This window comes from Psittacula echo, assembly GCF_963264785.1.
Source record: "Psittacula echo genome assembly, chromosome: 15".
Lineage (NCBI taxonomy): Eukaryota > Metazoa > Chordata > Aves > Psittaciformes > Psittacidae > Psittacula > Psittacula echo.
The window spans coordinates 10,882,684-10,898,836 of NC_137751.1; the positions used below are offsets into that span (position 1 = coordinate 10,882,684).

Consider the following 16,153-nt stretch of genomic DNA (forward strand, 5'->3'; position numbering starts at 1 on the left):
GACTTAGAATTTGCTTTCTCCAATGTTTTGGAAACAATGTGTTTAGTTTTGTTCAAGTTGATTCTTGACCAATGTCTCTTACTTGCTGTGACTTTGTTAGAAAGACCAGATCTTCAGAGATGTGGAGACAATTATAGTAGTGTCTAGTAACTGCATTCAAAGTTTCATTGTATCAGTAATTACACACCTAAGTAACAACTCTAAGGTGCCATAATCAGGAACACAAATAATTGTATCTTTAAAAATGGTTATCCATTAAAAGAAGTTGGTTCTGGATCCAATTTCTAGGCATAGCATGAAAGGGTTTGTTAGTTTGTGTTAGAGTTTAAATATTTGTAATGAAATTGAGGCTGGTGGATGACTGCATCAGCAGAAGTCTACTGCATAGTGAGGACCTGTAGAATCATAGAATAGTTAGGGTTGGAAAGGACCTTAAGGATCACCTAGTTCCAGCCCCCCTGCCACAGGCAGGGACACCTCACACTACAACATCTATGTTTAATTTGCCTTACTTGGGCAGACTTTAATTTCAGATAGGCTTCCTTCTCATTTTGATCTAGGTTTTTGCCCAGGAAAAGACTTGTGATCTTGCAATGTAATCCAGACTTATCTCAGGTTTTTGTTTGGTGTTACAGTTTGGTATTTGTTGCTTGCCAGATCAGTATTTATTATATGGAGAAGAGAGAACTGACTATATGAACAGAATGGGTCCCTACAAAAGTAACAGCTGTTTGAATTTTACTTGATTTTCTTTCTCCAGGGTTTGAGATTCTAAAGCAGATGCTGTCTGAGGAAAGGGTAGTTCCTCACCTCCCACTGGCCAAAATCTGGGAATGGCAGGTTGGGGTAGCATGCCGTCAGACTGGCCACCAGCGTTTGAAGGCTATCCACTTGCTCTTGAAGATAGTGCAGTGCAGTGCCCAGAGGTAAGCGGACTGTTCTGTGATGTGCACTAAAAGGAAAAGAGCATGAGAAGAAAAAGGGACTAAGCTGATATTATTTTGAGGGCAGAAAACAATGATTTTTAAGTAGATAATTTGCCTTTCAGATACAATTCGCAGTGCCTGATAGGTATTTATTATAAAGGGTTATTTTGAAACCAGTCCAATGAACTCAAATGTTGTTTTAAAGTAAAACAAGTAACCCTAAAACAGGGCAAAGAAGAGATTTCAGTTAATTTTCTAGAAATTTACTTTCTTTGTATTAGTAGTACTTCAGGATTAAGGTGAAGATGGAATAATAAACTGGTGAAATGATGATCTGCTTCTCTATAAAGTAAATAACTTTTAAATTACTGTTTTTAGTTGTACCACTAAGCTTGCAATTGAGTTTTAGAAGAGATAGGTGTACCAATGCTTACGTATGTATGGCATGGGTATTCCTCATGAAAATACACATTCAAAACAATGTTGAGCTCTTAAGTGTTTTGCAAATGTTCACAGTCACATTAACTCGATAGAAATACTGGAAACACAGACAACAATGCTGGAACACTGACACTTACCTGGTTATACCTTTTCAGTTCAGAATAAGCAAAACCATTAAAATAACAGCATCCTACTAGCTTGCTTTGATAAAGAGAAGTCAAAAAGTATACTCACATACTGTGATAAAAATGGACAATTACATAAAACCATTTGGCTCTCTGCAGACTTTAGATACGCTGATCTACATCCAAGTCTGAAAACCTGGCTTTGGGGTTTTAATCATGGATTTATTTTTTCAAGTTCCCTTAGGTATTTTCATCAGCAAATGTCGTCTTTGTCATGTGAACAACAAATTTAATTGCTGAAAGGCCAAGTCTCCATTGTGCTTGTATTATTTAATATTTTGCTTGTGTTAATCTGATGATACATTCTGAAATTGAGATTCCCCTTTTCCCTCCCCCCCCATATTTGTCATCCTATCCATCTAGTAAGTAACATTTGAGTTAGTTGGCTTTAACTCAGGAGTAGGAAGGAGGCAGGGTTGGAATTGTTTTTAAAGATCAGTTTTCGTCCATGCTATGCAAGGGCATCACCTGCTTAGTGCTGTAGTGCAGTACTGGGTAATCTGAATGGAGCTACAGCATTTCACAAAGTGATGTATATAGTTATTTTAAAGTCCTCATTTCAGGAGGCCACTTAGTTTTACGAAAGTCATTTAGACATATTCACAGATGTGAGGTTTTCTCCACTTCACTGGTTCGGAATGAAATTAATTGTGCTGAAACACTTGACTGAATTCAAATTTTAGAATAATTCTTGTGCTTCTTCCTTCATTTATACATCTGTTAAAACTCTATGGTTTTGTTCTCTTAAATTTGTTTGCGGTTTTGTGTTGTTTTCTTTTCCTTCCCAGAAACAGGCATAAGGTCATGGTTACTCACTACTTCATTTGAATTACCTTTTTTCAGGGACTGTGACCTTACCTTGTTGAAGCCACTTTGGCAGCTTTTTACCCATATGGAAAACAACTTGTGTCATGACACGGCCAAGCCTGGGATTCTTCTTCCTCTTCATCGTGCACTTGCAGAACTCTTCTTTGTCACAGAAAACAGAGTCACTGTAAGCAGTTCCTGTATTTGTATGCCTCCTCTCCCCAGTGCCCAGAATGATACATAATTCAGTGTTAAATTAAAAGCAGTTTTCCTTTATCTTGGCGCAAAGTTCATCAGAGCTTTAGAACCGTTAAATGCTTCAGACGCATTAAAAACTTTCTCTTGTGGAGTCTGGTAGCAAATTCTAATAGAGGGGCATACTGTTGCCCCTATCCATTGTGGGGCCTTATGTAATAGTCCCGACTCCTTCTTATGCACTTAAGGCAGCAAGCCTTAAAGCCACTCTTTCTTCTGAGAGGAATGCTGGTTTAATTTAAAGGTATTTAAATGTGGTTTTCCTTGAGTTGGTTTTGCACATTACATAGAAACAGTCTGTAATGAACTGATTTCTGTGGTCACAAACTGTGTTCTAGTCAGGGAGAGTCTTATGTGTAGTTTAGGTACCTTTGGTTTATGGGGACTACTGTAATGATTAGCATTTTAATGTTAATTAGTAGGATGATATCTTTAGTAGAAGTGTTGGTGTTCATTGAATGCTTTCTTGCAGGAGCTTGGATCTCTACAGGAGTATCTGCTTGCCTTAAATACTGAAGATCATCTTCATCGCTGCACAGCACAGGTAATAAGATTGCACAACCTCAGTGATGTGTGGTTTTGCGATATCTTTCTGGCAGGCAGAGATAATGAATGGTTTCTGACTGCCCAGTGGAGTTGTATAAAGTAGAGATAAATGTACTTTGACTTTACAATACCATGAAAGGCCTCTGAAACACATGAATGAACTACGCACAAGTGTTCTCCTTTAATAATCAGCTGATGTGCCACAAACTGGCTGTTGGGTGTCATCAGGTATATATATCTGGTTTACCAGACTGACCTCTCAACTGCCAAAATGTGGAAATGGGTGGGGGCTGGTCTTTCAGTAGCTGGAAATGCAGTTGCCTTGCTGGAACTGCCTGGATACATGACAATTATTGCACTACCATGAGAGGACCAGCTAGAAACAGGATGGTTATTTATCTATTTCTGTTTAATTTCATGCAAGGTTTTCTTTCATTTTGGATTGAGGAGAATCATTACTTTGTTTTTTCCTTCTCTCTTTTAGGCCCTGAAAAACATTGCTGCTATCAGCCTTGCCATTAACTATCCAAACAAATCAACAAGTTTCTGGAATGTTTAATACTGGCTCAGGCTGGAGTGCATGGGATAGAGTAGTTTTGTCCATAGGACATTGGAACGAACATCTTAACTCCGTTCAGGAAAAATTCCTTCAGCGTCAGTGTATGAGCACTCTGCAGCCTTCCTTCCTTCCTTCCTTCCACCTTGATGTAGAATTTGTAAAAGTAAAAGCGCACTTCAAAGAAGAAGCACATCTTGAAGTAACTCACGCGTCGCCTACAGTTATGTATGCACATATTGTAGCATGTTAAGAGTAAACTGAACAATACTTTTTTTTTTACCAGAGGAAGTAAATGGAAGAAGGTAGCTGAGAATGGAAGGCCCCTGCATTGGTATCATCTGCTCCCAGGGGAACTTGATTGATGGAACCTGACATGGAAATGACTCGGAGTGGTGGCATCAGCAGTATCTGTTATATGTAGCTGAAGTGAGATAGGCAAACCATAAGCTGGTGGGCTGATGCAGAAATGGTCCACACTTGAATCCTGTCATGTCTGCTTTTGCTTTGAAGGCTACTACCCAAGAAAAAAGACATTAATTCTTGCTAAACTACAGGTTGTAAAACAAATTCTGGTGATTCACGTAGCAGTTAAAGGATTCCAGTTTCAGAGCATCCTTGTGCAAGAAGTTTGTTTCTCATGTTCTTTGATTTGATCAGCTGGATCATCTATTCTTACCTTATCTCCAATGTGGTGTTCTAAGCAGTACATCATTCTAGTGTGGAGAGCAAAGGCTAGCCTCCATTCACAAAGCAGCGGTAATATGAAGAACCGAGGAGCTTACATGTTTCTCAAAGATCACATCTTTACAAGAAATTGTTAATGAAGCTTTTTTCTTCCAATTATTTCAATATTAGTGGCTTAGGAGGTCCTTCTTGCCAATGTTGGGAACCCAGACTCCCAGCACTCAGGGTGGGGGTTAATGATCAATTGAGTCTTACCATATAGAGCAATAACTGCATTACTCCTAGTGAACATGAAATCAATTGCAGACCTTCTATGCTGAAATAAATTGGCTTTCTTCCTGATCAACTATGCTGGTTATTCCCTTTCCAAAGAATTATAAAGAACAAAAAAGCATTTGGGGGTGCATTTTATATACCATTAGGCAGTATGGTCTTGTCAGGTATGAATTCAGAGAAATTTATGCTAATTATTTTCTTCCTCCCTTCATCAACATCAAGATATGAAAGAAAGGGACCCAAAAGCTTCAGTAATAACTGAAAGCAGGTTGTGTAAAAGCAGTGGCTCTATCAGAAAGAAATATGCTTGCCCAAGGACCTTGCTTGTCCAAAAGGGGAGTGGTGCCTAAATGTCAATGTGCAATGTGTACAGGAGCACTGCATTGGGGGATGACCTCTGAACTGATGGTCTTACCTGCTGGGGCTGGAATTTTAAGGGTGATCCAGTCTTCCCCCTGAGAGGGAAATGTGCAGTAATGTATCCCCTTTTCTTGGATGGCATCTAGTGCTGTAGCTAGAGATGATTTGAATTCTGTTCAGCCAGGTGAGTGCAAAGTGAATGTTGCTTCAGATCAGCTTGAATCAGAATGTGATTATTGTGCCTGAAAGACTTAAAACTGAAGACCAAGCAGCAGTATGCTGAAGCCATTGCCTTCAGGATCAGAGTGGCCCTCTTAGCAAATGAGAATGCCAGAATTCAGGGAAAATGTACCACTTATCAAAGTCTGAAAGGAGGCAGAGACATACTGCTCTGAACCCCCTCCTCGAGTATACTTGAAGGTTAAAGCCCTCCTATGTTCCTGAATGAGACTGTGATGGGAAGGGACTTACCAGAGTTGGGGCACACCTTTAACATGTGGTCCATTTTGCTCCCACATCTGAGTAACGCATTGGAGTTTGCAATCTCACTGCAGGGGTGTCTGAGAGATCTCTGAGGAGCAACTGTTCCTGCAGTTCCTAACAGCATGAGCAGATTCTGGGATTCGGGAGTTGCTCCACCGAAATGAGACGTTCTTTAGTCTCCTTCAGGGAGTCAAACTGATGGGCAGGTGAGCATTCTGAAATTGCTCTTCTGGAGCAGTGGGACTTCCTGTTCACTGCCTCAGTGTGAATCCATGGCTAAGTGGTCAAGGATATGCAATGGGCTGATTTGCTAAGGCATGTAGCACGCTGCTGAGATCTGCCTGTGTTAGTCAGAGAAGGCTTTTTTCTTTTTTCACATCAGGGATGAAGACTGTAAATAACCTCTCATGCCTCTAGCATAGTCACTTTCTTTTCCCCAGTAGACTTTTTGCTCTCTGTATAAAGATATGAGGCTGCGAGGATGACACAGGAGTGGCCAGTGTTCCTCACTTAGGTGTACCACTGTAACTTACTCTACCAGCAGTAACCGGCCCCATGAGTCAGTCGCCTTGCCCTAAAGGGACTGTCTAGGAACAGTGTCCACTACGTATAATCTCTACCCACTAGATGGAACTGAAGGACTGTGACCTGAGTTGACACCGAATCTGTTGCTGCCTTACAACTCAATCATTATGGATTTTTTAAGAGACAAGAAACACTGATTATTAATTATTTTTTTCCTTCTGATAGTTATAAAGAAAGGAAGCAAATACCCATAATGAATATTCATAATCAATCACATTTTGAGAATCCTGCAGCAGTTCCAAGTGGATGTGGATGATACTATTGAGTAGTATAAAACTGTCTGGGAAAAACAGGGAAAAATGTGCCTAATATAACAAAAACAAAAGTTGTCCTGCCTGAATCACCTGATGATGTGTTTAAATCAAACCATATTGTTCCTAATGATACATTTCACTTGCCTTCATTAAACACTTACGAAAAAGAGTTTTATAATTTCTTTTCTTACGGGTTTAATACTTTGCAATTTTTATCAGTTGTTTAAAAGATATCAGGCCTTTAGATTTCTTCCAGTTCTGTTCAACATGTAAAAAGAAAGCTACAGCTGTGGGTAAAATATGCAAATGAAGAGAAATATATTGTAAAAATTCTATAAAAACAAAAACGTACAACACAACGTCTGGTTTTTTGTTTGCTTTTTTTTCCTCTCCTCCCTGAGTGATGAATGCTTGGAGTTGCAGGGAGAGCCAGGGGCTTTCTTGGATGTCTTCAATGTCAGTGCCTGTAAGCAAGACTTTCTTCATGCAGTCAGTATCTATCTGATACTGTATTGAACTACGTATGGTACATACTTCTGGAGTCATCTCTTAAATTCTAGCCCTGCTGCATGCACTCCAGTGGCCTTATCCTAAAAAATGAAGGTTTCCCATGGATATACACTGGTTTCAGTGCCTGCGTTTACTTTCACATCTGAAACACGCATCTGGGGCCCCAGATGTCTCATAGGAAGCTGAGATTTGTCTTGGTACCTCCTGATTTTAACTAGTAGCATTTATCAGTGGAGGTGCTTGTGCCTACCTAGTCTAATAGCCAATGTAGAAGCTTATTTACCTTGGGTTTGGCTTTAGAAAAGGGTTGTTCAGGGAAGTGTGAGCAAGTTGATGTCTTTCTGTATTTACCTAAAGCTGTAAGTCGTTTCCACTGGTTCCACCTGCTCAGGGAATGGTTAATTAGGTAATTTTATTAAATACAAATAGTATGGTTGTGAAGCTGTGGGAGAGGGGGGAGCATCCCCTGAGGCAGCTGCGTTTGAGGCTTCAGCACAGTGGTAAATCTGATGCATTCAGTTTAATCTGCTGTTAAATTCAGTGCGGTCCCAGGCACGGGGATGTAAGGGAGCTCACAACCATCATGTTTGTGAAACACTGTTTTTCAGAACAAGTTAACTAAAAATGTTCTTCTTCCAAGAGGTCCAGATTAGGCTGCAATGTACCATTAGGTCAAGACCTGCCCTTTTTAGACTCTTAAACATGCAGTGACCGTCTGCAAATCCATGAAGGTGCCCTGCTATAAGATATGGGCACATTGGAGCAGAGCAAGGCTCTGATAATCTGATTCAGTGCTTTCCCTTTTTAATGATGAATGTGGTTTCTTGCAACCAGAAGTGACTCATGTTGGATATCAGCTGGGGAAACCACCAGCGCAAGGAGCCTACCCTGTTTCCAGGGAACAAACAACAGCCGCAACCATGGGAGCCTATGAAAAGAATGAGCTGGTCTTTAGGCAAAGCTACTGGAATGTTGGAAAACAAATTAGTATATGTAAAGGGGACACTTTTCAACACTTCAGGAGATCAGGCTGGATAATAACTAAATGTGCATTGGTAAAATGGCCTGGAAAAACAGGAACTGTGCTGGGCTTTGTATGGGAAACAGCAGTCTGGCCCACCTCTGAATTTCAATCACAGAAGTCAATTCCGATCCAAGTGAATAAGAGAGAAATCCACTATGAATAGGGAAGGAATTAAGTAAGAGGTAAAGGAAGTCAGATTAAAGCTCATTCTTTCCATGCTGGTTAAGTCTAATTGAGTCGGGTCTATTCTGCAGTAATCTTGCCTGGTTTTTGCCTCCTAAATAATAATCATAAAAAATAATAGAAAGCCGGTACCCAGTTCAAACCCAGGCTACAACATTGTGGTGAGCTCATAAATGAGTATGCAGTCTGAGGAGGAATAAACCCTTAAACCCCTGCCCCCCCCCCAACCCCCTTATTTCCTCCAACTGGAAACATCAACCAGCATTGCTGATAAACAGATGGAAATCTCAGGTTTGGAGTGGTCCTTAGCATTTAGAGAGTCATTCTTTTGTATTCAAGGGCTGAGAATGTTTATTTAGATTTAGGGAACACGGGGAGAAGAAGTACAGAAAGGAAAACCGGACTGTCTTGGAGACAGAGATCTTTCCACCCAAGTGTTATGGATTTTGCTGGCGAGTTTCTCCTTACAAACGCTTTCCTGACAATTTTAATTGTTTTTATTCTCCTTTTTTAAAGCTGGTTTCTTGCTTCCATTCCCCACTTCACTGTCTGACTTCTCATAAATATTACTGGGTTCTTTGTTGTTAACATTTGCCCTGCAAATAACAAATATTTAAGCTTGTCTCACAGGGAAAAAGTCAGTTTTATTAAAACCAAAGGAATATCAAATTCAAGTGCCTGCAAATATTTGTCAGCGGTACCTTCTCTCACAGGCTTATTTCCAAAGCACTTTGTTAGCTTCTCCTAGCACCTGTGCCATCAAACATGCTTACCCCAAGCCATTTGGAGACCTGCATTTGCACGAGTGACTGCTAGATGAGATGCCCCATTTTGTAGGCATGGTGTGGACCACATCCGGCAGTGAGTGTCCCTCTCTTCACCAGCACTGCTGGGGAGTGTTCCCCATTCCTGCCTGCAAAGAACTGAGGTTTGGCCAATTGTGGTGAGCTTGGTTGTGTTCTCTGATGGCTCTGAGCAGTGACTCCAGAGACACATTTTCAGTGGTCCCTTACTTTTGTGACCTGCTTTAGTGCATCTCTGTGCCCTGCTGCAAGTCCAGCACACAAAGGTGTGTTTTGTGGCTCCTTCTCTTGGCAGAGACGAGATGTGCGGTGTTTCCTTAGGGATCCAGGGAGAGCTGGCGCTCGGGCTTGCTGCTCTCAGATGGTGTTTGCTCTCTTCCAGGAGGTGCTGGGAAGGTGGCTGCTAAATATCATACCTCCTTATTCCATCGTGCTTAATATCTGACATGTGGAATTATTCATGGAATGGTTTGGGTTGGAAGGGACCTTAAAGATCATCTGATTCCAAATTTTTAGCTCTTTGTAATGAGTGATTGCCGTTATCTTTAATGCACCTCTGTGGAGCTGGGTTCGGAGCTCAGCTTTTACCTCGCTGCCTTTCAGCCACCCAAAGGTTTTACCCTCCTCAACCACACACAATTTCTAGGAACCAACAGAACCTCTTACTGGACTCCAAAGGAGCTGCTGCTCTGCTCATCCACTGCCCTTGCTGCTGCATCAGGAACATGGACAAAGGCAAAACAAAGTGAAAAGAGGTGAAGTGATGCACAGCACGTTTTGGTAATTACTTTATTTCAACATACATTCCTCATGTGGTGTTAACCAGACCCAGCAATTTTCCACGAACTACATGACTGAGTTATTTCTGTACTGTTGGACAGTGGCAGAGTGTTGCTCTAGGAGGGCTTTGCAGGTGGGGGTTGTAGTGCCTGTAGTGCATATTGTAGGGCTTGTAGTCCTGGAAGGGGTTGTAGTGCAGTTCCTGCCATCAACTGCAGGTTGCTGAAGCTCAGTCTGAGTTTCTGGGTGACTGATCCTATATTAATGCCTGAGGAATGACAGAAAAGGCTTCCCCTTACACTTTCTCATTAGTGAAAGCATCCTATAAAGATTTTTTGCTCTCTAATAAGTCATCTTCTATAGAATACCTATAAAAGGGGGATTTCAATATGTATATGTAGCGAGACATTTATTAGGGCTTCAGTTCATCGTTGTGCTTAGATTAAATTCAATCTGGAATTAAGGTGTAAGAGGAAGCATATGTAGTTAAGCATTTCAGAGGAGGCTTTAACTTGGTTTTGTTGCCCTGGAGCCTAAACAGCCTGCTCTGTCGATAGGAAGATCACAAATTGCACAGCTTTGTCTTGCATCCAGCAGGATCTGCGAAGGCAGAAAGCACAAAGATGAATCCTTGAGTCAGGGAAAGCGCTGAGCCAGGAGACCTCTCGTCTTGAGAATAAGCCGTGTCTGCGCCTCTTACCCTTCTCCTTCACACAAACCACCCACGGAAAGCTCATTAATAAAAAATGCCAATGGTTTCACAGAAATACCCCCCAAACCTTGGGGTTTTTGCTCCTTGGAGCATCAGGTTGGGCTTTTTTCTCCCCACCAATTCCCTTTGGGTTTTTTTTAAGGTGTTTTTGTTCCTTCATACTCTGAACGTTAATATTTAAAGAAAGAAAGAGCGTTTCATCCTCCACGGGGTCAATTGTGGAGCTGCTGCTGGATTTTAAATGATGTCTCTTTGCCTTTAATGATCGTCTCCCTTGCGTTGCTCTGAAAAACTGCCTTTTCCTCCTCTCATTCACTGGTCTCAAAATACATCGTGATGCATTTGATCTTCTGGCACCTTATTGTCTGCAGAAGGTGTCTCAGCTTCTTCGGAGCTGATGAGAGTGTGCTCTTTGCTCATGCCCTCCCCAGTGTGCCGGTTCTCTCCCGTGGTTTCATTAGGTTGTGGGAGGCAGGACCCAGGGAGCTGAAAATAGTTCCTTTATTTACCATAAACTCAAAAGCTCTCAAAGGGTAAAGCAAACCCCTCCTGAATTTTGCACTAATAATGCTTAAACCCAGCAGAGCCTGCTGCTGAGAGGCTGTAGCTTTTATTTAAGTCTGCAACACAGGCAAGGGGGGAATCCATGGATGAGCAGTGTGGACTGATATCCAGGGGGTCCCACTGTCTGTCCCTTGTGCTTGCAATGCACTGTAGGAATTAGAGATGCTGCTCTGCTCCACAAGGTCTCCTCCTTGCCAAAATCCGTGTTAGAAGGGCATGAGAACGATCCCTCCAGTTCCTTACGGGTTTTGCCTGCTTGCTTTGCAGTGCCCAACGCTCCGTGCCCCCCGGGCCAGTGAAGGGTGCAGGGTGGCTGCGCTCAGTCCAAGAGCCATTGGTGCCGTTGCGGCTGCTCTCCCGCATGAAAACCACCCCTTTCCCTCCCAGCTCGCTGCTCACGCAGCTCCGGAGCCCTCGCCAGGCAGCCAAGCACCGGGAACAGCGAGTCCCGCCGCGGGCACCGGGAAGTGCCTGTTCTTGGTACAGCGACAAGGGCGGCATCCGCGGCTGCTCGCCCCCGGAGCGGCTGCGGCCCCGCGGCGCTGCATTCCCGGCTCCGGCCACGCTGCAGGAAGCGGGCGTCTGCCGAGCCCCTGCGGTCTGAGCGTGCCCAGCTGGAGAGCAGCGAGCCCAGGGCTGTGCCGGAGGAGGTTTAGATTGGATGTTCGGAACGGTTTCGACCCCAAAGGGTGCTCAGGCATTGGAACAGGCTGCCCAGGGCAGGGCTGCAGGCACCGTCCCTGCAAGGGTTCACACCCCGTGGAGACGAGGCCTCAGTGCCATGGGGCAGTGGTGGCCTCGGCAGTGCTGGGGAAGGGTTGGACTGGATGAGCTTAAAGGGCTTTTCCAGCCTGGTTGGTTCTGTGATTCTAAAAGCAGCTCTGCAGTTCCCGAGTTGCAGCCCCCTTGTGCGTCACTGCTGGGACTGCTCTGCCCGGTGCAATGCGTGTGTTATTCCGGGGCTCCTGAGCAGGAGGAGCTTGCTTTCCCTGCTTTTGAATTGCCCTAGAAAGCAGCCTGATCCTCCTCACCAGTGCAGTGCTGAGCGGCAGTGCTGAGCGGCAGTGCTGGCTTTACCTGCGCCTGTGTCCAGCTCCTTCCCAATCTCAGGCTGTGGCTCTCAGCCCACCAGTGGCCCGCCAGCCATTTACTGCCCTGAAGTAAAGGCAGCCTTTGGCTTTTCTCCTTTTAAGACTTTTTCTCCTTTGATTTCAGAGCTTAGCAAGACTTCAGCCTGGCTTGAGCTAACAGAGACCAGAGCAGTGATCGCTTCTCCTGCACAGGCATAAATTGTAAGGACTGTTTTAACACGACTTCTGATTTTTACATTGCCCTTTCCATGAGGCTGCTGGGGAAGCAGATCCCTGCTGCACCCATAAGGTGCCTGTGCTCTCCTATTTTGGTTTCTGCAGCTTTCTTATGGTTGTCCATGTAGCATCTTCTAGTGTTGGGAGCCACCGTGCTCTGGTCAGCACTCTGGCTGCCAGATCCAGATGGGAGAGGCATCACCATTTGCTTGGTCTCCCAAATACCTCTTGAGGTCCCAGGCTAGCCCTGAAATAGATTTGCTTGCTGGTGAGATTTGGGCTCCTCTTGTCCACAGTCAGCTGCAGGCGTGTTCACGTGGTGTGAGGTGGCTGCACGCAGTCATGCTGTTGTCAGTGCTGATCCATGGCTTTAATTACACACTCATCTTGGATAAGTTCAAACAGATGACTGCAGCTCGGCCCCAGCTTGTGAGTGCTTCAGTTCAGTATTTGGGAGCCCTCATCTGCAGCAAAACTCAACCCGAGTGCGAATCTCTCTGGGCAGAAGCTGGGGTTTGTGTCCCACCACCAGTCCCCCGGCATCGAGCTGCTGGCTCCCCCAGCCTTGCTCTGCCCCCGCCACCGTGCAGCCTTGTCCCTCTGATCAACGCCGGTGGCTCAGCCGAGCTTCTGGCTCACACACACCTCTTTTGTTGGGTTGGATGGCCCAGGTTTGCTGAGCCAGACCCCACTTTCTGCGGGGCACACAGGAGGAGGAAGGCAAGACAGGGGCCTGTGGCTGTTTGGGGATGCTGCACCTCCAGATGCAGTACAACGGTCAGGTATTGAGTCAACCCCTGTTATTTATGGTCTTGCTTTGGGCACTGCCTTCAAGCCTTTCTGAGTGGCCGCAAACCCCTCCAGCAGCATTTTGCCTCTCCCTTTGCAGGTGCCTGGGATGGGAGCAAGGAAGGCTCAGGCAGCATCCAAGCCGTGGCCACCTCTATAAGCTAGCAAGCATTAGCTCCAGGCTGCACCTGCAAAGGGTGACACCAGAAACACAACATCCTGGCAAGCAGAGCTTGGGGGATCCCCAAAATAAACCATCCCTTTGGGGACCCTCCCATGCCCTGGGGAGCAGCCCCTCTATGACACCCCCTGTCCATGGGCCTCCCAGAAATGCACTGCAGCTCCGGCCCCAGGGGATGCTGCAGGCACCAGGTTAGTGTGAGGCATCCCTGCCCATAGCAGGGGGTTTGGAACTGGATGATCTTACGGTCCTTTCCAACCCAAACCATTCTGTGATTCTGTGTTTCCCCCCATCCTGTTGTTTTAGCTCCTGCCTCCCAGGGCCACAGTGGCAGCCCCAGCGCCTTCCCAGGGAGCCCTGTCAGCTCATAAACTGCTTTTAATCTCTGAAAGAAGGTCCCTTTGTGCAGCCTTTGTCAACAGGGCCTGTCCCATTGCTATAGCTACGGCCCTTTTGCTGCCATCCACACCTATTTGTTTTTCCAGCTCCTTTCTGTTGCTGTCAGATTTCTCTGCCACCTAAAAGAAAACACTGAGGAAAGCTCAGCCCTGGTCCTGTGCCCTCATCACCCTTCCTGATTCAGGAAAACCCTTGCTCCCCTGGGGCTGGTTTTCTGCAGGCAATGGCCTCAAACCATGTAGCTCAGCTACAGCTCCTGGGCACAGCTTTGCTTTCTGGCTTTTACCCTTCAAATGGTTGTGCCCGTGGTGGCAGGGCTGGGGACAGGCGTAGTTCGCACCGAGGTCCCTGGGAAGGGCTGGGGACAATGATGTCCCTGTGGACCATCAGCAGGAATGATGCAGGTACACCGAGGGGGTTTCTCACTGAAGGCTGCCCCTCCACGCATAAAACCTCCCAAAAGTAGTGGCGTTGGGATCTTGACCTCATGTGCCCATCAGGCAGCAGGAACTGGCCCAGCTCCTAGGATAGGCACAGGGGCTGCGGTGCAGCATGAAGGATGGCTTTTTTCCATAGCATCCTGGCCCTGCGCTTTCCTTGGTGCCAGGAGCCTTCCCAGGGGACTGCATTGCTTGTTAGGGACATTTAGAAAAGGGAAATATTTGGCCTTCGTGAGTTGTGGTTGCTGCGTGCCCAAAGGAAAACACCCAGAGGTGGAAATGATCCTGGGGGTATTTCCCTTCCCTTGCAAACCCTGCCGCTGCACAAGGAGTTCCTCCTGCCCCAGGTTCAGATCGGTGATGGATTTCAGGAGCCCCGTGAGCAGACAGGGCTTATCTTCACCTTTAGTGAGGTGGCTTGACTGTAAGGAGCCTGCTTTTCAGTTCTTCCCGCGCCAGATGTGGCTGAGGTTTGTCCCTAGCACCGGAATCATGGGACCCACCGTTCTGGCATGGCGGAGCTGCCGGTATTTGTGTTCCCTGCTCTGTGCACGGAACACTGAGTCACGCTCTCCACTGACTCACTGCTGCACCGAGATCGGGAAACCTCTGGAGCCAGGCAGAGAATTCCACCCCCAGGCTGTGAGGTTTAATCCCACAGCTCCAGCCCTTCCTGCTGGGACCCAAAGAGGAGAGGGGAAAAGCCTCAGGGGGTACAAAGCCCCAGCCAGAGCAGAGGTGTGATGGTCCTGGTGACAAGGACAGGCTGGAGGCAGGGAGCAGGCTACCAGGATTTGGCCTTACTTTTGTGCATGCTGGTATCAGAAGAATTGAGTGAAATCTCCTCATTTCACCCCAATGTTATTGTTACTTCTTGTCCTGCAGCTTTGGTGTTGCTTTTAAATATTTAATGTGTTGAAAATTGTGGTTTTGATCAATGTGGTGCATTTGGCAGGTGGCGAGTGTGTTCCTGCTTGCAAAAAACATAAATACCTTTAAGTTCTTCATAAAACAAGGCTGGGTTTAAGCAACATTGCTGAGGTTTTGCAGCCCTGTGCACGTGCTGACCCCAAGCGCTGTGCTAGTTGCTGAATTGTGCCTGAAGTTCAAGCTGTTTGGGATCTGCTGTAGCATGAGCCATGTCTTATCCTACTGCAGAATCCCTGCTGAATCTCTGGAGCAGGTCCAGCAAAGGGCGATGGAGCTGGTCAAGGGTCTGGAGCACAAGCCTGATGGGGCACCTGGGGGGGTTCAGTCTGGGGGAGAGAAGGCTCAGGGGGCACCTTATCGCTCTCTCTAACTGCCTGAAAGGAGGTTGTAGTGAGGTGGGGTCGGTCTCTTCTCCCTAGTAACAAGCGATAGGACAAGAGGAAATGGCCTCAAGCTGCACCGGGGAGGTTTTTATTGGACATTAGGAAAAACGTCTTCCCCAAAAGGGTGCTCAGGCACGGGCACAGGCTGCCCGGGGCAGTGGTGGAGTCACCATCCCTGGAGGTATTTAAATGACGTGTAGACAAGTGACATGGTTTAGAGGTGGACTTGGCAGTGCTGGTGTCAGGGTCAGACTCAAGGATCTTAAAAGGTCTTTTCTAACCTGGATGTTTCTGTGATTCTATGTCCCTGACACCAGCTCCATGGGACACCCGCAAGGGCTGCTGCTGGTTTGCTGCGGTGCTGCACATCTGGAGCACAGGCACATCTGGGAGGGATGGAGCCGTGCCGGGGCGCGTAACCAGGAAGGGCTGGAGTGTTGAGCGCTGGTCCGGCTTTCCCGCTGCTCCGCTCCCTGCGGTCAGACCAAACCAGGCTGCGCCGGGTGCAGAACAGCTTTCCAGGAGCAATGGCTCACGCTGGGTGGAATGGTTGTGTGCAGGGAGCTGCTGACCCGCGTGTCTGCCGGAAAAACATCCACTTCTGATAGTTAACATTTCCAGCAATGGAAAATCCACAGCAGCCGAGGGGCCGGCGAGCCAGGCGCTAATAGGCGGAACTTGTAGAAGCAGCGTCCCTCCTGCTCTTTTCCATTGGAAAATCCAAAAGCTTTCTCCAGCTGTTGATTCCTCGTAAAAACGGAATCAAACCACGCTGGGTGGGGGAGCT

The 16,153-nt window shown here is 46.1% G+C and overlaps 1 protein-coding gene across 3 annotated transcripts in view; it reads left to right on the forward strand.

Annotated features, from left to right (window-relative positions):
• Positions 1–6,708, forward strand: part of ZZEF1 (zinc finger ZZ-type and EF-hand domain containing 1) — a 59,072-nt gene extending 52,364 nt beyond the window's left edge. For all 3 annotated transcript variants that reach the window (XM_080630327.1, XM_080630329.1, XM_080630328.1), the window contains 4 exons: positions 761–926; positions 2,396–2,546; positions 3,087–3,158; positions 3,645–6,708. In XM_080630327.1, coding sequence (XP_080486453.1) covers positions 761–926; positions 2,396–2,546; positions 3,087–3,158; positions 3,645–3,719 — 464 coding nt within the window. In that variant the 3' untranslated portion in view covers positions 3,720–6,708. The remainder of the gene's footprint in view (positions 1–760; positions 927–2,395; positions 2,547–3,086; positions 3,159–3,644) is intronic.
• The last annotated feature ends 9,445 nt before the right edge of the window (positions 6,709–16,153 follow it).